The sequence below is a fragment of the Diceros bicornis genome, chromosome 37, assembly GCF_020826845.1.
Source record: "Diceros bicornis minor isolate mBicDic1 chromosome 37, mDicBic1.mat.cur, whole genome shotgun sequence".
In the NCBI taxonomy this organism is placed as follows: Eukaryota; Metazoa; Chordata; class Mammalia; order Perissodactyla; family Rhinocerotidae; genus Diceros; species Diceros bicornis.
In genome coordinates, this window is record NC_080776.1 from 18,277,501 (window position 1) to 18,297,985 (window position 20,485).

Consider the following 20,485-nt stretch of genomic DNA (forward strand, 5'->3'; position numbering starts at 1 on the left):
TATGCTCCTGCCCTCGAAAGAGAAGCGTGGCACGGATTTAAACTGACATGTAGTGGAGAAACCTATGAAGAAACTAGGCAACAAACTTGGAGAGGGGAGAGGGACTAGTGGAGATGCAATGGAACTTCATCTGTAAAATCAAGAAATAAAGATAGGAGAAGTTAAAAATGAATTACATAAAGGAGCAAAGGACCTAAGAATGGCATCAAAGTCATCTCCAGGGGCCGGCCCAGTGGCGCAAGCGGTTAGGTGTGCGTGCTCCGCTGCGGCGGCCGGGGGTTTGCAGGTTGGGATCCCGGGTGCGCACCGACGCAGTGCTTGTAGAGCCATGCTGTGGCGGCATCCCACATAAAGTGGAGGAAGACGGGCACGGATGTTAGCTCAGGGCCAATCTTCCTCAGCAAAAAGAAGAGGATTGGCATCAGATGTTAGCTCAGTGCTGATCTTCCTCACAAAAAAAAAAAAAAATCAAGTCATCTCCAGAACCAGGTAGGGAGATGTGAACATGTCTTATGGGAGCTAAAGAAGTGGAAAACTCAAGCACACAGGGAAGAAAGTTAGCTACCAACTTAGTGAGGGTTGCAAATAAAGTCAGAACAATTAGGTCAGGTGTCTCATGAACCTAGGGCTCTGCACTGTGAAATCAACCCCACTTGGAGAGATTGGACTGAAGCTTGCTGCAGTTGGAGGCAATAAAGAAGAAGAGTGGCCTCTATGTGTTTACAACTGACATGGGAATTGTTCTGGATGCCCAGATTTTGTGAGACAGCCAAAGATCTCTCTCCCAGAAATAACCTTGGTCCTCTGAGCATCAATTCTAATTCATTCGGGTCAAGAACTGCAATTAGCTTTGGATAATAAAGTTCTTCCCTTGGTAGTGTGAGTCTTTTAACCTAGAAAGAGATAGAGCCAAATCTGGAGATGATGACGTGATGATGGAGATCAAAGCCCTGGTATTGCCGCTGGGTGTCTGCTTGAGGCTAATATGTGCAGACTGTGTGCAAAGAATGTGTCATGATTGGGAAAATGTGGTGCATAAGAGAATTTATCAGACATGATTCCAATTAACATGTTTAGTTGAATAATTGATTTTTGATTGATGGATTCAAGCTGAAAGATAAGGCTAAGCAAGTACACATTGAGATGTTTGGCGGAGCTTGAGAATCACCATAATTCATGTTTAATTCTTGTAAGGGAACAAACACAAGAGATAATTTCAGATAGTCTTCCCTGTGCACACAAGCCACTCTAGGACATCAAAATCTCAGCCCTAGAGTCCCATCATCACTTTGCACAGGCTGTTCCCTCTGACTGTCCACCCTCCCATGGCTGCCCCCTCCCATGAGTCAGGTCTCTGCTCAGAAATCACCTGCTCAGACATGGGGCCTCATGCGTCTCTTTATTCTTCATCCTCAGCACTTATCTCTACTCGACAACACACACATATTCTTGTTACCTCCCCACCTAGAAGGTGACACCATGGGAGCAGGGCTTTGTCCCCCGAGTCTCCTGTTGTCCCCCCAGGGTTCCTTCATGTTCCATCACATTATGCTTATCATTACCTGAAAGAATTTTCTTTACTGGTTCCTTTAGGGAACATAAACTCCCTGAGAATCAGGACTTTGTCTTGTTAATTGCTGAATCCTCAACACTTAAACATTTCCTGGCACAAATGAATCAACTTGCTTAAAGCTTTTGCCCTGAAATCAACTATATCTTTCAAGTTAGATTTAGCCTCTCCCTAAGCAATAACACCCAGGACAGCATGGGCGAAATGTGCTAGGTACTCTTTTTCGTAACGTGCATTAAAATAAATACATAGCTATTAAAATAAAAATTTGCTATCTCAGAAATGTGCTTTGTTAGGGGCCGGCCCGGTGGTGTAGCAGTTAAGTTCATGCGCTCCGCTTGGGCAGCCCAGGGTTCGCAGGTTCGGATCCCAGGCTCAGACCTATGCACTGCTTATCAAGCTATGCTGTGGCGGCGTCCCATATAAAGTAGAGGATTATGGGCACAGATGTTAGCCCAGGGCCAATCTTGCTCAGCAAAAAAGAAGAGGATTGGCAATAGATGTTAGCTCAGGGCTAATCTTCCTCAAAAAAAAAAAAATGTGCTTTCTAAAATAACCTTGTGCTCTGCAATGGTCTGTACTTCCAACTTGGGAAACAGCACAACGGAGCAATTGGCCTACTAAGGAGCACCACCCTCCCCAGCCAGACTGAGATGGGTAGTCAGTTATGCTGACCCTCTTCTGAACTTCAGTCTTGTTTCTCCAACCAGCGTTGAGCACCTTCAACAGGTCCCTGCAACAGGGCAAATAAACATACCTGAAACAGAACCCTTTTCTCCGGCAACAGCCCCATCCAGGTTTAATTCCTTGGGTCTGTGGTTCTCCACCAGGGTGACTCTCCCCTGAGGGAACATTTGGCAATGTCTGAGGACATTGTTTATGGGGGTGCTACTGGCATCTAGTGGGTAGAAGCCAGAGATGTCGCTAAACATCCAACAGTACACAAGACAGTTGCCTGCAACAAAGAATTATCCAGTCCAAAATGTCCCAAATGCCGGAGTTGAGAAACCCAGGTTTAGGTCAATGAGACCTTTGTCCTTCAGACTAAAAGCCCTTGCTTTTATCCCAATACCTCTTATCACAGAAACCAATCTTTTACAAAGCAGGAAAACAGCACCTTCAGAACGCTGTAAAAACAATGAGAATCCTTAGCAATACTTAAAACTCCCAGCAAGTTAAAGACCTTTTCTTTTATTTGTAAGGAGATCAGCCCTGTGCTAACATCTGCCAATCCTCCGCTTTTTATGCTGGGAAGACTGGCCCTGTGCTAACATCCATGCCCATCTTCCTCTACTTTATATGGCACATCGCCACAGTATGGCTTGCCAAGCAGTGCGTCGTGTGCGCCCGGGATCTGACCCGGCAAACCCCGGGCCACCGCAGCTGAGCGCGTGCACTTAACCGCTTGCGCCACCTGGCCGGCCCCTAAATATCATTTTAAAATAAAATATTTAAAACTATTTTAAATTTATTTAAAATAAATTCCTCAGTAACTATTTAAGTTATAAAGTTAAGTTTAAAATAAATTCCTCAGTAACTATTTAAGTTACTGAGGAATTTATAACTGTGATATTCATTGAAGAAGTGAAATCTTTGGTTCAAAAATAGATGACTATTGGAAATAGGGATCTCTCCTTTTAGGGAACCATGGCGGTTTTATTGTTTGTTTGGAGAACACACTAGTATAACAAAAAAGATATAAGAAAAGTTGTGCCTCAGGATACACAATAAGCATGCCTTTCAAGGACATACGGGACAATGGGAGAAAGTTCTGGACTGGGGTTTAGTGCTTTCAAAGCAGTCTGACCATGAGAAATGATGGTAGATGCAATAACGTGCACGTGCTGGTAAGTGAAGCCTGCCGGGTGGTAGAAGATGACTAGACACCTTGAAGGACATGCATTGATGGAACAATCCACTCGTGGGGGAGTGTGGGGGTGTTACCAGATTACATTTGGTCTAATGTAGATTTGGAGTATTTAATTTTATATGACTTTATATTTAAGTATAAAATATAATTTAAAATTTATCAGTGTATGGAGAGAGAAAAAATAGCTAATTTTCGCTGGGAATATCAGAATGGTTTGGGGAAAACTACATCCTAGTGGTGTCTTTTGATTGCCAGCAACATCACAAAAAAATGCACCCCTCAGCACCCCAAAATCACTCTCTCTACTGGCTGTAGTCTTCAAACAAGGGAAAACTCTCTAGAGTTCAATGGCAAATTATATGGGGTGTAAGCAAAGTTGGCTAAATGAGTCAGACTATTAAACAAGGCAATTGATCAGTCGTTTTTTGAAACGTTCTCCTTCCCTGCACCGTTGTTTTTGCCTGTGATGTTTACTTCACGATTCCTCTGCATTGCTTTGACTCTGTGAGACAGAATCTAATTGTTTCTTTGGAGAGCTGTCCTGAAAGCTTCCAAGGTGGGAATTGCAGTGGGAGCTATTTTTAACGTTCCTGGTCTTTTAATAGCCTAGCCTGTGCCGTGAGGCAAGGCAGCTGGATTTGTACTGAAAGCCTGATGCCACGGAGAGAAGCCACCAGCCTCAGTTCTCGCCCTCGGGGGATCAGAGCAGCTGGGCCGGGGCCTCAGCCGCTGCTGCAGAGATGGAGTGCCTAATATTAGCACGCTGAAGCAAGAAATAAATAGCAGGAATCTGTGCGCCATCAAGACATTCCATCTCAGAGGCATCCAATTTCAAAGTCAGAAGGTAGAAATTATTTAACAAAAAAGACTAGTAAGATCCACTGGTGGGGGAACAACAAACACATCTGAACAAATGCAAACCTGATTCAAAAACCGAAGGCAAAGAAAGGAAGATAGAGAAGGCCCATCTGGGAAGGCAATCAATAAAGTATAATAAAATGGGAACATGCCATGAAAGAAAAACATAAAAGAAAGCCGACATTGAGCGGAATTAGGAAAATTAATCTCAAGGTTAGAAAAAACCACATCTAATAAGTACTAGGCAAGAAGCACAATGGAAAGGACGGTGGTTTGCAGAGTCAAAGGTCAGGATGGTGATGTAATGATCAGCTGAGTGAGGACATCAAACGATCGACATTGACCTTCATTTCCCTCCTGGGTAAAATGGGGATAATGATGACAGCTGGCTCCCAGGACGGTGGTAATGATCGAATGAGATCAACTCCAAGCAGCAAGAGCCATTTCTGTGGAGGGCACCCTGGAATCCACAGTAGCTTGCACCATGCCTAGCACATCATAGATGGCTCAATATTTTTTGACGGATGAATAATTTATGGATTTTAACCCTGCCAAGCAATATGCCAATATTGTTTGACCTCTCAGTAAAAACAGGCAGTTTAGACCAGTGGTTCTCCAAGTGTGGTCCCCAGACCAACAGCATCAACATCACCTGGGAACTTGCTACAAATGCAAGTTCACCAGCATCATCGCAGACCTACAGAATCAGAGACTCTGGAGGTGGGGCCTACAATTTGAGTTTTAAGAAGCCCTCCCAGTGGTTTTGATACAAGGTACATGCTAAAGTTTGAGAACTACTGATCTGAAAAACTAGCAGCAAACACCCTTTTTTTAATATCAAATATTAATATTATTCACTTAAGAGGTACACATATGATGCAGATTACCAAGGAAAAAGGTCAGAGAGTGAAAGTCAAATATTACATCATATCGGAAAACCTTTACTGACTGCACTGTTGACATATGCTTTTTCTTTCTATGAGTGGCAGCCCCAAGGCTCAATTTCTATTGTACCTGTCACTGCATTATTTCCAGATCTACTTCCCTCTTCTTTAAGAGCAGGTGGTGGTGATTTTTGTCCCCAGCCCCTAGCACAGAGCCAGGGACATCGCAGGTACTCATTATAAAATAATTAATGACTGCATAAGCACCATGCACTGCTATTATTTAAATAATCTTTTTCATTCCATTTCCCTAGAACTCAAATAAGAAATTGTGATATTGATATAGGCCAGACTATATATAACACCTATATCTTCGAATCTGGTGACTACAAAGGGGGAGAGATTTCGAGAAAGTTCCTTTCATCATGTATGTCCTTATGACTCCCCCAGAGAAACTGAAATCAAAAGGAAGAAAACATTAAATTAATTAAGAATTTATGCCATGGGACAGACAAGTCAAGGGACTGACTTAAAGATATGTATCAGTTGAATTCTAAGTTCGTGTAACAAATCAAACTATAGAGGAAGTATTCATTCATTCTTTCAGGAAGAATTTTTTGTGAGTGAAAATTCACACTCAGGGAATCTAAAAGACATTCAGACACACTTCTTGCCTTCATGGAGCTTACACTCCAGATGGGGAGGGAAGACATGCTCGTGTGAGACAACTAAGCACATCGTGTGAGCAAAAGCAGAGAAATGGCACCAAGTCAGGCAAATTCGGATGACAGTGACAGGCTGGACTGACTGAAGAATTGGGGGAAGAAGGCTGGGCTGTGACCAGGATATGACAGGCCTCAAATCTACATGCTGAGGAGCTGGGGTTACCAATGGGGCGTCTTTGAAGGTTTCTCAACAGAGCGCAGATGTCGTGAAGGTGTGTCGTAGACTGGTCACTTCCTGTTCTCATTCACCTCAGTTTGGGGGGGACACCTCAAGTCTCTCTTCCCCTCTCCCTGGAGACAGGTGCTCTGGTCTGGACAAAATGAGGGACCTCCAAAGGGGCCTTCAAAGTGGGGCATGGGGGGGATGGGCACAGGCTCTGGGGAGAGAAGGAGAAGAATGAAAGCTCTGATCCTTGTCACTGGTCTTTCTCTTACTGGTATTTAGAGGCCACAAACAGGTGCCCTTCATGGATCACCTATTCTGTGCCAGTGTGAATATATGTGTGTGTGTAGACATGCACTTCTGTGTGTATATGTATATGTATGTGTGCGCATATGTATATATGTTTGTGCATGTGTGTATGAGTGCATTTGTGTGTGTCCTCTTTAACTCTTACAGGGTCAATACTGTTATTCCATTTCACAGATAAGAAAACTTGGGCTCAGAGGAGCAAGATAGAGTCGGTGAGTGACTCAGCCTGGAATTAAACCCAGGACCACAGACTCCAAACCCCACACTCTTTACTCCTCATGTGTCTTTTCTTTCCCTTGCATGAGGCTTGTTTGAAAAGACTGTGAGAGCCGAGCAAGGCCAGCTCCAAGGCAAGGAAAGCAGGCAGAGAGTAGCCTCCTCAGGCCCGGCTTTCCTGGGTCTTAGCAGAGGACAACAGGACATCCTGAGGGTCCCACATGGTCCAAGTCGGCTCACCAGAGAGGGAGACCACAGAAGGAGCTGAGGGCAAGTCTTTGGCCAGAGGAAGTAGTAGGGGGGCTCGGTGTAGGGCATCAAACTATTGGCTTGACAATAATAACAATAATAATGGTAGCTGACATTGGTCCACTGCTTATTGTGTGCCAGGGACTTTTCTAAGCACACCACATGCATCATTTTATTTAACCTTCACAACAGCCACTGGATTGTGGTGCTTTGGGTTCTGTCTCCCATCCCAATCTACAGATAGAAAGCTGAGACCCAGTGAGATTAACTTCCCCAAAGTCACACAGAAAATGAGAAGTGGGAGCAGGCTTTGTTCACGAGCAATCTGACTTCTCAGCCCAGCTCAGCTCTGCCCAGGCCTGGGCTTCAGGAGTATTGTATCGCAGTTATAAGCAAGGCAGGGTGGATCGTGCAGAAGGTGGACAGGCTTATCTCAATCATTCAGGCAGCGGATGACAACAGCCTGAATCAGGCACCGACAATGGGAAGAGAAGCAAAGCAGGGACAGATGGAGGATCATCGTAAATAAAGCAAACCTGGTGACTATCCAAAGATAAAGACGATGAGGGAGTCGACTGTCAGGACTGAGCTTCCAGCCTGAGTGATGAGCGCAGTGAGGGCACCATTGATAGAAACCAGAGCCGTGGAAAAGAGCCAGGCTTGAAAGCACGTGCAGGAGGCAGAGAGAAGAGGACACCGAGGGTCTCGGTCTGAGTCCTGAGGGAGGGGACGAGGCGTTAGCAGGCACAGCAGCGCCAACTCAAGTGAAAGTGCTGGAGGTGAGGTGATAGGCAGGCCAGAAGGAAGGGTCTGGAAGTCATCCACTTAGAGGTGACAGCTCAGAATGAGTGACTGCTGCCAAAGGCAGAGGAAAGCAGCTAGAGAGGGGTAAGACTGGAGCTCTCATGATAGAAAGGAAAAAGGAAAGCGGGGAGCAGGGCTGGAGAGGTCCCAGGAGAACAGACACAGAGCAGTGTTCTGGAAGCCACGTAACATACACCTCTAAAGAGATGAGGACAAAGAAAGAAATTAGTGAGAAGGACACCACCAATGACCTTGGAGAAGCAGTTTCATGATATAAAGAGAAAGGAAGTGTGAGTGGGTAGAAAATTATGAATTGGATACAGCCCAATGCGTGCCAGTGATGAAGAAGGTGAGAGAGGAGGAGAAAGAGAAGGCGAACATATGGAAGCAGTAGCAAGGACTTACTAAATTTTTGCTTGTTCAAGGGACGAGTTTTAAGATGAGACCTTTGAATCCTTGCAGACAAGAAGCCATGAGGGGAATGGGAGAGGGAGATGGAGGATGGCAGAGGGAGGAAGTCAGAAAAGGTTGGAAGCATAAGATCCTGGAGGAGGAGAGAAAGAATGCTTATCAAGGGTGGAATTCATAGCAGCATTATTCAATAGCCAACAGGTGGAAACAACCCAGATGTCCATCAGTGGATGGATGGATAAATAAAATACTATGTATCCATAAAATGGAACATTAGTCAGGCATAAAAAAGGAATGAAGTACCAATACATGCTATAACATGGGTGAACCTTGAAAACATGATGCTAAGTGAAAAAAGCAAGACACCAAAGGCCACATATCATGTAATTCAACTTATATGAAACGTCCAGAATAGGCAAATCTATAGAGATAGAAAGTAGATCAGTGGTTGCTTACAGCAGGCAGGAGGGGATGGCAGGATCAGGGGGTGACAGCTAAAGGATAGAGGGCTGCTTTTTGGGGTGATGAAAATGTTCTAAAATGTGGTGATGGTTACACAACTCTGTGAACATACTAAAAGCCACTGAATTGTACGCTTCAGTGGTATGTGGATTGTATCTCAATAAAGCTATTACTAAAAAAGCTTTGGAGTCATCCACACACAGCTCCCCACTTCCACTCACACCTCACACTCATCCCACCCACAAGTGTTATCAGCAATAACTTCAAATACATCCTGAATCCAAAACTTATCTCTTCCAGTACCACAGTGCTCAAGCTGCCACCATCTCTTGCCTGAACAGTAAACAGCCTTCTAACGGGTTTCCCAATTTTCTTTCCTTATGTTTATTCTTTACCAGATTCCAGAGTGATCCTTTCAAGAGGGAAATCAGATGGCTCACCACACTTCACACCCTTGAATGGCTTCCTGTCACTCTCAGGATGAAATGCCCCTCCTTCCTCCAAGGTCTGGCCCCACTTCCTTCCCAGCACCAAGTCTCATCACTGGTTCTCTTAGGCATGTGCTCTTCAAACACTCCAGGCATATTCCCATCTCAGGACCTTTGCATGTGCTGTTCACACTGCCTGGAATACTATCCCCTCTTCTCTTCAAATTGTTCACAAGCTCATTTTACTCAAGTCTCTCTACAAGTATTTCCCCTTCTGAGAAGCCTTCTCTAATCACCCTGTCTACAATCCTACTCCCATTTCTCTTGATCTCTTCAACCTGTTTTGTCTTCATAGCACCTATCACTACCTGACCCTTTCCCTTGACTACACACACACACATGCCATACACATATATGCAAACACACACACACATGCTGTACACATATGGGCAAACATGCACATATACACATACATGCACCAAAGAACATGCACGTGCATATTGTTGATTCATCTCCCTCACTAAAACATGACGTCCGTGAGCACAGGGACTTTGCTCTTTCACAGCTGTATTCTCAGCACCTAGAAAATGCCTGGCACATAGTACATATTCAATAAATAATTGTTGAATAAATGAGTGATCCTCACAACAACTGCTTATTTTAAAGATGAGGAAATCCAGGAGCAGAAAGGTTAGGAGGGTCACACAAGGTTACTTAATTAGGAAGTAGAAGGGGCTCAATTGAAAGCCCGACCAGCCATGTTACACTTTGTTTTGTCCCTTCAGCCCCAACTAGTGCTATCTCTGGTCCCCAGAGGGGTGAACGGCATCACAGACAATACATTCATAGCCTGTCAGAGATGTCCATGCCTCCTGCTCTGCTCAGAACTAATGGAAAATTCACAAACCATGAATATGTTGCAGTGAAACATACTCTGACCCAAGATGGACACAGAGGGAAGAGACCTGAATTCCCAACTCTCCCATGAGGTTTTAGACCCTGGTCAAGTCCATCAGCTTCATGGAGTCACCATTGCTTCCCACACTTCATATGCACAGAGGTGGTTCTGAGGTTCTCTCCATTCTGAAACCCCAAACTAACCCACTTTTAAAAACGGCCTTCATCCACTAACGCACTCACTTCTTGAGTTGAGTGAGACTGGGCGTGTCGCCTTACAGCAAATTCTACTCAGGATTTGTCTCTAGGAGGAGGTGACCCATTTCTAATTCACAACTCAAAGGCACCTTGAGGCTATCTGAGCAACACTCAGTGTTTAAACAAATAAAGCTGGGCTGGGAACACATGCTCAGTTCCCCTTGCCTCGAACATGAGGAGTTTTTAAAAATAGGCTGAAATCACCAATTAGTGGGAACAATGAAGTGCTCTGAAGTTGAAAAATGCTTCATATGACGCTAATAATATTTTGGCAATGGTGGTTCTGAACATGGATCACAGCTATTCTTTTCAGAAAAAGTAATAGCTCTTTTGAGGAAAAAATATATTCTCGGAATTAGAAGGCTTTTATAAAATAAATCCTGATTAAAGAAGTTAAATTTCAACTTAATCATACATTCCACGTCTACTACGTGCAAGGCATAGGGCTTGGCACCAACAGGGGATGGAGAAATAAAGAGTAATATAATAGTCCCTGCCCTCAGGCCAGCCACAATCTGAAGTGGAGGCAAAAAACACAATGTGTGCTACAGAGAGAAGCCCAGGGAGAGAGGGCTGAGAGGGGAGAGGCAAGAGCACCAAGCCCCTACTATATATCTGTATGCCTCATATAGAATTCATCTCATTCTGTTCATTCTTTCATTCATTCAGGAAATCCTTCTTCAGCCAGGCACTGGGATACATGTCCACAGAACAGACCAGGAACTTGCGTTCTCATTTAATACTCATAACCAGCAGTGGTGAAGGTTGCCGTAATCTCCTTGCAGAGTCAAAGAAGCAGGCCCAGAGACGTTGTATAACTTGCCCAAGGAGCACAGCTAGAAAATGGTTAAGCATGGAAGCAGGATTTAGACTGCGGGCTCCAGAGGCTGTTGTCAAGTGGGGTGGGTACGGGTCTAGATTCCAGGGCAGATGGTACCAGTTCTCCTGCCTCTGGCACTGGGAGCTCATATAACCTCAGGCAACAAGCAGGGTCTCTAGGAAGCTCATTCTGAACCAGACAGTCTGATACTGCAGCCAGATGAGAAACAAACAGGGAAAACAGCCCACATTTCAAGTCTAATTGTGTGGGATTTATGATTGTAACGTAGGCATTCTGAATCCAGAGCTTATGCTCTTAAACAGTAGGCTATAATATTAAAAAAAAACATGAGACCTTCCTGATTCTGCTCCTCACATTAATTTTGCCACTAAACTTGTCTTTAGAGCAGTCTGTATTTGCTATTCATTCATTTGCACATCCTGCTCATCTTGTTCATCTCGTCACTGCCAACCAGTGTTAACTGGGGGAGTTCACAGCTTCTCGGCCACATGAAAACCAAGTGGCTGTGACTATTTCCAAATGTGGTGTTGCCCTTCAGACTGTTTGGTAACTTCCAGCCACCTCCCTTGCTTCTGTCCCTGTATGTAGTCTCATAGAGAGACCTCAAAGCTTCTGACGTAGCCCATCACACCAATGTGAACAGTGGCTACCAATGGCTTCCACAAACCCTGTTGCCAAAAGTCAACAACCCCCTCTTAGATTCTCTGCAGTATTTAATGCTGTTGACAATCCTCTTCTTTTTGAAAGTATTGCAAGAAAGTTTCAAGAAAAATATCAATCACACTTGACAAAAAAGTCCCCCCAAAATAGAAATTTTATTGACCATCACCAATCTATAATTCATCCTATATTGCACACACACATATATGACATTTATCAATGTTTTACTATTTAAAAAATCACGTCCCGCTTCCAAGAAATTGTAATAAAAATCAAAATGAAAACTAAAGCAGAGAGTTTATTACTCAATCAACTCAACACCCAATCCACCATATTCATACATCTCTAGATTACCCATGACTCAAAAAATTCTATTTGTACTGGCATTTGATATAGAAATTAAAGCAAAATATCAAAATATTAGTAAATTTGGAGCTGAAACTTCTTTGCTGAAAATAATATTTTCACTTACTGAGAAATCTTCTCCACTCAAGAGAAATGAGCATTTCATCAAGACAACAAGGTCTCGGTGAAGAGACTTTGTGGGGAGTTTTTGTTCTCTGGTCTTTTGTCAAGAACCTGGTTTGAATCCATTCATTCATCAAACAAGGTAATTTCTCATGATCAAACTTGCAACAATCAGAGCAAAGCAGGATAAATTTTCAAAAGGAAAACAGACTTCTCACTGTTTGAGAGTTCTCATGCATACATCTGGAGCTTCAGAGGTCAATTAACTGATATTAATTAACCTGTAAATAGTTCTTCCACAAGGGAAATGTAGTTTTCCTATGGAAAAATAAGTTTTTCAAGGACATTAAGAACTAAATTAAGTAGAAAACTCCTCATTTCGAGCAACCAGTCTCCTTTTTTGAACAAAATTGCCTAATATTTCTTAAAAAGAGACCTGTTTGATATGAGAAAGCCAAGAGAATGACACAGTTGTGAGTCATAACCTCTGTACCAGGAAAGTGCTCAGCACACTGTGTGGCTGCAGACACAGAAGGAGAGCATAATAATCAAGAACATGGGCTTTGGAGGCAGGCAGAAGACCTGGGTTCAAATCCCAGCTCTGACAGTTATTGGCACGGCACCTGGCATGGCAGAGCCCATGAGGATGTTCTCCACATTGTCTCCACTTCCTAGTCAGAGCCTCTAGGGACTAAGTGACCAGATTCTGGCAAATGGACATGATGAGCTCAGTTTTGGGATGACCGAGCTCAAGGTGGTTGAGGACGTCTAAATGGAGACGCCAAGTAGGCAGTCAGATAAATGGGTTTGGAGGGGAGTCTGACTTGTACATACAAATTTAGGAGACACACTACAAAATTGTTAAAATGAATGCGGTGGCTCCATATGTACTGACATGGAAGGATGTCTGTGATCTACTGGTAAATATACTGAAAAAAGCAAGTTATTGAGCAATATGTATACTGTAATCACTTTTTTAAAACATGTAGAAAAACAATCATCTGATCTGCAAGAGAAATACACACACTCGCACATATACATACACACACACACACAGGTCTGGAAAAAATATACCAAACTATTACCCCACTCCAATGATTTGATAAAGTGTGGGTTGGGATAGGTGAGTGAAGAACTTTTATTTTTGCGTTGATAAACTCCTGCATTGTTGGGTCTTATTTCTGACAATGAGCACTTAATCACCCCAAATCCTTCTTCACTCCATCCCTCTCTCCTTCCCCAACTCCTTCCTCATCCTGAATCCCCACCCAGTGGCAGACGCTGGCAACGGATGAAATGGATGAAATGGAAAAGGAAAGATGACATCAGTTTTGCACACTGTTTAATAATAAAAAAGGAGTAATTTAGCGTTTACTTTAAGCTGCATCACAACAGCAGTATCAAAATGTTCACTGGTAAAATGCCATTCCTGCTCCTGGAGGGTTTACAGTCAAGTTGGCTGAGCAGTAAGTCAATTAAGACAATTGCCAGAGAATAGAAGTCTGTGGGCACATTGTCCACTGCACTCTCCTAAGAGTCACTTGTTGTGCTCTGAGGATTTGAAAGTCTCATGTAATATCCACGAATCCCCCACACCAAGCAAGGAACATTAAAGACTTGCCCTTTGTTAAGGGCAGCATGGAGAGCAGTGTACCAAGAACTTGGGCTAATGAACAGACATGAACACAAGGAAATTAACATAAATGAGAAGAATAGGTGGCCTTCCAGAACAACCTGCGTAGTTTATCCTAGATTTTTCTTAAGTTACTTAGCATAATCACCCAGCACAGCGCCAGCCCACACTCAGCACATGTTTGCAAAATTGTTTTTGAAACATCCAGGCCTCTATTTGACCAAGAATACCATTATCCCAGAACGAAAATGGTGGAATGCTAAGATGGACGCACCCTAATGCCAGAAGGGACACGATGTTCATCCCCATGTGAACTTCCTTCTTCCATTCCCCAATCAGATAAAGCACAGATTGAGGGAATCAAATGAGATCTTGAAGTTGCCGTGTCCAACAGCTGGACAAAGTATTATTTAACCATCATTAATTAATAAGCGTATATTCTACAGAGAGATATATAATAACGATTAACTATGGAAACCATACCAGCAAGGCAGACACAGGTGAAATTGCTCCCATCTTGCTTTTCATTTGCATCGACACAGCTGGCGTTGTTCTGGCAAGGTTTCCTCTGGCAGGCATCAAATTCTTCACAGAAAGTACCCATGTACTGATCATCACAGTTACAGGAAAAAGTTGCCTAAAACACAAATATACAGTCTATGTTACTTGAGTCCTCCAAAATGTATGCTTTGGCTGTGAAAGTCAAAGTTCAAAAGCATGACTTCTTTTTATAATTATACCAACACTGAGTATTTTAATCATGTCACATATCATGATCTGATTAAAATCATAGCTTTAAGAGAAATAGTATATATTTCTTTACAGTTTAGTTTCAAACATTTATTTTTATTGTTTTTATTTACTGATATTTAGCCCAACCTTTTTCAGTCTTATTAAAATAGAAATGGAAAGAATAACTGTATTTTAAGCAAAAAATGAAGTTTTGCTGACCTAACATGGAAATGGCAGTTTTGCTAAAGCAGATATATTGTGCTACAGCCATTAAATTAGCTGTCACTCCAACCAACTAAAATCCTTCAGCACAGACAGCACTTGCAACAAAAACATCATCAAATGTCCTCCTCGGACCACCCTCCCGGAGCACTGAGCGAATTTACTGAATCACCCTGTGAATGAGCCTCATTGTACAGCCATGCCGACGATCTGAGTGCAAGGGAAAATGAAGAGTATAATTCAAGTAACCTTCTTGTTTGGTTTATGAGATTAACATTATTTTAGTAAAAGCCCATAACTCAGACCCAGAGGACCGCATTTGATTCATTTCTGAGATGGCTATAAAATCCAAATACAACTGAGCCTGCCTGTTCTCTTCTTAACGCCAGCCTGAGGGTGGTGATAGGTCTAAAAGAAACGCTAATCGGGCTCCAAAGCCTGTGAGAAGCGATGTACATCATTAGCGAAGATTTTCATGAAGAGGGGAGGGGAGAAGGCAAAGGACGATGGCGTGAGCAAACCTTACTTCTTACAAAGTCAAAACTAAACTTCCAAAAGCACCTTTCCCAGCTCCGCCCAAGCGCCACACATCAGGCAAGTGTTCAAATCTCTACCTCTCCGAAGCCCCGCCAACAGCCTCTCAAGTCTGCCGGCCCTGGCTCCCTCTCTGGGCCCCAGCCTCCTGCCCCTAATCTTAGAGGGAGACTTGCCCCTGTTCTCCAGGTGTTGTTAACTCAGGATCCCCACCCAGTATCCTCCCCCAAAGCAAAACACAGCACCTTCCTTCCTCCTGAAATAGGAAAGCATTGTCCATGCTTCTCTTTAATTTCTTTTTCGTCTCTCAATGAAGTTTAATAGCTCTTATCAATTTCTTGATAAAATACTACTGCATATTTAGAATTCTTGGTAGCTATTGTCAATAGATATTTTCCTCGTCCCTTTCTTGTAATACCCATCATACTTGCTATCGATTATTACGGATATATAAAATGCTAGAGTTAAGTTACCAGTCATTATACGGAGGTCTCGCTACACGTCAGGGTCTTTAGTTGATTCTCTGGGGTTTTCTAGATAAAACAAAACCTCGAAAAAGCACATATCAATTGCAAATAATGAAAATGTCGTCTTCCCTTCTCCAGTCCTCATGGTTACAATGGTGGTTCTTCGAGAATAATTTTGATTTCAAAAGGAGATTCGCAGAATTTATCACTATGTAGAACGCTGGAATGATGATTGAATTTTATCAAATGCCGTTTTAGCTTCTATAAAAAAATCATCTATGTTTTTTTATCTTTGACATATCAATATGTGAACTGAATGTTTAAATTTCCTAGTACTGACTCAGCCTTGCATTCCTGGAAGGAACACTCACAGAACTCATTATGCAAATTGATTCATGGCTGCATTCTATTTGTAGCTAAACTTCTAGTGCCTTCCATCTAACTTGCCCCACTCCTAGCAGACTCCTTTTCTAAGAAAAACTGTCCCTCAAACAGTGAGATAATAGTTTACACTGTAACTGGATGCCCCTTGCCACAAGTGACTAAACCAGGAGTGGATGGACCTCTGGCCTCAGCAGCTAAGCAAGAAGCCAGACAGCCAAACATGAATTTAGCTCTACCAAATCTCCAGATTTTATGTAGGTGTGTTTCTTTTGTTAATTGAATATGTTTTTGTTAAAGGAATATGACAAATCCCTGTAATCTGCATAATCAAGTCTTTAGTTTAAGAATATGTTCTTCAATTATATCTTAGAAACCAGAACAATTGGAATAAAAGCAATGGCTTTTTCTTCTTACGTTAGAGCTAAATTTTCTGCCTTCTGTTTCTATCATCTCTCACACCTCCTTGTGGCAAATGGAAATTCCCTCTGCATTCTAATAATAGTTGACTTCCTATCTGGTTTTTCATGGTGTTGTGAGTTTTTCCTTTTGTGTGTGTTTGCATAGACTTTGTAGTTGAAAGCTGGGAGAAGCTGCATCAAGGACTGTTTAAAGGCAGCCTTTTAAGTAGGAAATTCCTTTTCTAGAACTGTCTTCTAAGGAAAATCTTGGCCTTGCTCAAATGTACAACAGGGTACACCTTTGATACTTGCAGGGGATGTGTCTGGAGCCCTTTGTGTATCTGCAGATTTGTGACTGCCTTTGAAATGTAAATGCTGTGCATGCCCAGCGCATACAATTCCCAAGTGGGCCTCAGCATCCTAATAAATTACTAGGAGTCATTATTTTTGGCAGCTGTCCTCTAAAATTTACTTGGTTTGTATCCAGACGTTCCATATTGCAGATAAATTTCTTTGCCTATTTGGGGACTACATTTTGCATATAATTCATCTGGTGAGTTCCACGGAAAATATGCTGTTTGTGAAAATAAATTATTAAAGTCCCAAATCAAATATCTTCGAGTTAGCTTGGATTGAATTTAAAGCTGAAACAGAAGCCACACATTTTGTTTGGCTTTGTTTTAAAGAGCAACCTTGAAAGAAACCGTTGAAACAATTGCTTTTGACCAAGCAAAACACTGCGCTGATTCTTAAACTTAGATTGACGCATGAGGATGAAGATTAACAAATGTTTACATATCCATGACCATAAAATTTTAGTTAAATCTTTGTGTATTCTGTATCATGTAGCCCATAAAGTTAGATTTCTTCCTGAATCTATTTTCTAAGAACGAAGAGCTTTCCTATAATATTAAAAGGTTTGTTTTAATAGTTTCAAGACTGTTGACTTGTAAGAGGCCATGAATATTTATTAGGAAACTATGTTTTTAACATATTTGTTGTAGAAAACTATGTTTGATCACCAAAAAGCTGTAAACTGTTATACCAACCTTAAGAAGTTTATTTAACACACTATGAGATCACTAATCTAGGATGAGTTGACTTAACTAGCATAAGTGACAAAACGGACTGACTTAAAATTAGTAGCTTAGCTAAATTACAGAAAGATACATCCTTGCAAAACTATTGTATATTTGTATGTAAAAGTCTTTTTCAAGTAAAATGACAAGTGACCCTCAGAGATTAATTTTAAAACCCAATGTGGAATCTCAATTTTCCTCAACAGCTTGAAGTCAAATATTCCATTTGTACATTAATGAAACTTTCTCAGACAGCGGTAGGAAAAAAAATTTCAGTCAGACTGAATTCATTTATTCACCCACACAACAACTATTTATTGAGCACCGACTATGTGCCAGGCACTGTTCTAGGAGGGGGGCACAACAGTGAACAAGACTCTCTCATGGGGATTGTATTCCAGTGGGGGTGGCTGACGATAAACAAATGAACCAGTAACTAATGTAGTAGGTGATAAATGTTATGGGGAAGAATAAAGTAGAGAAGAGGAAGAGAAGGATCCCATAAGAAACATCCCTATTAAACCTACTATTGCATTTACCATGAGGACGTTGGTGAGAACATTATATGCCATACATCATTTTCTGCCTCATTTATAAAGTCCTACCCAAGAAATACACTCAGTTAAGTGCTAGTAAAAGTTTTGCTAGTCATGAGCAGCGACGTTTTATCCTCAGGAACAATGCAGATCATGAGATTGCCCATTTTTTTCTGCTTTGCGATTTGGCTGTGGTGTGCTCAGAGTCTACTAGAAGTTCAACTTTGTGTGTGTGTGTGTGAGAAAGATGAGCCCTGAGCTAACATCCGATGCCAATCCTCCTCTTTTTGCTGAGGAAGATTGGCCCTGGGCTAACATCTGTGCCCATCTTCCTCTACTTTATACAGGACGCCGCCACAGTGTGGCTTGGTAAGCAGTGCGTTGGTCTGCGCCCGGGATCCGAACCAGCAAACCTCAGGCCACCAAAGTGGAGTGCACACACTTAACTGCTACACCACCGGGCCAGCCCGCTGGAAGTTCAATTCTAACATCTAGGGCTCTGTGACCTATACAACTATTTCCTTTTTCTAACTTGGATATTGCTTTCTAATTTATGTCTTCTCTGACTCTGCCTTATTTTTGGGTACTATTATATTTCAAATACTTTATGAAATATGGAGCCAAATGTATGAATAACTAAGTCTAAATTCTCTAGCAGGGCACATAAGACCCTCGACAACCTGTCCCATGTTACTTTTTCTGTCTCATTTTCTCAATTTTCACCTCTTAGGAAAGCCTAAGTGTCATGTACAAATCACCCCAGAGAGAGAGATGCTTTCTGAGAAGTTCTATTTCTCTCTTTCAGAGTCAGAATTTATCCATTTTATTTTACTTTCTCCCTTAAACAAAGCATACGGAAAATACATTTGTCTCTTTTTGGTGTCCCAGCGACATCAGTATGAACATAAAAACCCCAGCTGACTAGACACTGAATCTCATTGTTTATAGCGCTTGCTTACGTTGAATTATCTCATTAATCTTCACCACATCTGTCAGGTGGATGATATCAGATCCATTTTAGGAATTGAGAACAGACTCGACAGAGAGGTCAGAAAAATTATTCAAGGTGTCCCAGATGGCAAGTACAAGGTCAAAGCTTAAACCCCTATCAGCCGATTCCAAATCCTTTTCCGCTCACAGCTGCATATTGTCCTATCATCGCCGGGGTGTTCTACGCATACCGTAGACACATGTGGGGGCGCCCTTTACCCTTACTCTAAAATAACCCCCAACAACTGTGGTATTTTAGTTCTAGCTCTAGATTTCTGTAGTTTTTCTACCCCTTCCCCTGTGTCTGGCTGCCTTCCTTTTCAGCTGGCTGTCCTTTTCGTTCACTGATTCTAATTCCCTTTAGCCTTAAGAATAATACCAAATTTATTCAAATAAGGTGTCAAAATAGAGTAAAAATATCCTTCCTGAGGTTGAAAGCATCTCTTGTACATAAAGTGTGTAATCACTCATGAACAGACTTAGAAACTTTGGGCAGTTCTTCACCAGAATTGGAGGTCCTTGACGTCTGGGACTTTAGTTATTCATACATAATAGATGTTTGAGTGTCCATTGAATTAAGCTGACTTTATCATAGGCTGCTTAAAGGCAGACTTGCAGGAGAGTCCTATGCAGGTAAAGAGTCCTCTTCTCCTACTTCCTCGTCTTTCTCTGATGTTCTTGTGTTTTGCTAAGATAGCATCATAGATACTTACACAGCCTTCGACCACACATTCATACTAAAGGGGGTACTGAACAAGGATTAGGACTACATTGCCAAGCCAAAAGGTGACTAACAGGACCCTACACCTCTGAAAATGGAAAGGAGATTATTTAAACCACTCCTGGCTAAAGGACTCTCCGGGCCAATTTCGATTTCCATCATGGGCCAGCCTGGTTCCAAACAACATCTGGGCCATTCATAGTTAAATGTCTGAACATCTGCAAGGTCAAAACTCTGGCTAATGAGTAGATAATTGTTGAAACTAGGTGACACAGACATGGTGGTTAGCCAAATTACTCTCTTTACTTTTATATATGTTTGAAATTTTCCACAATAAAAAATGTGTTGCTTTTATTTTAAGAGTCTGGCTAAATCCCAAGAAAGGAAAGATAAAACTTTGAAGTATTAGAGACATTTCAGCATCCTGTGTCCAGATCCTCCCTGTGGAATCTGCTATTGCCTTTATGGTAGGGATGTTGAGGAGAACACGGTGTGCATATCACCCGAGTCCCCATATACGAAGTCCCACTCCAGAAATTTATTTCATATCCAAGTGCCAGGAAAAGCTCTGCTCGTCCTAAGGGAATGACAGGTCTTCTCCTGTGGACAACATGAATCACGTAACTGAGCATATTTCCCTCTAAACAAAAGAGTCTTCTGGAAGAGAAAGCTCGGCCATTCCAATGCCAAGGGAAGGCTTGGCTGCCTCTCAGCTT

General features: G+C 42.2%; 1 protein-coding gene across 1 annotated transcript in view; it reads right to left on the minus strand.

Annotated features, from left to right (window-relative positions):
- The window catches only part of DNER (delta/notch like EGF repeat containing), a 300,865-nt gene that overhangs the window by 96,160 nt on the left and 184,220 nt on the right, over nucleotides 1–20,485 (minus strand). Inside the window, exon 6 of the mRNA XM_058533144.1 lies at nucleotides 14,190–14,343. Coding sequence (XP_058389127.1) covers nucleotides 14,190–14,343 — 154 coding nt within the window. The remainder of the gene's footprint in view (nucleotides 1–14,189; nucleotides 14,344–20,485) is intronic.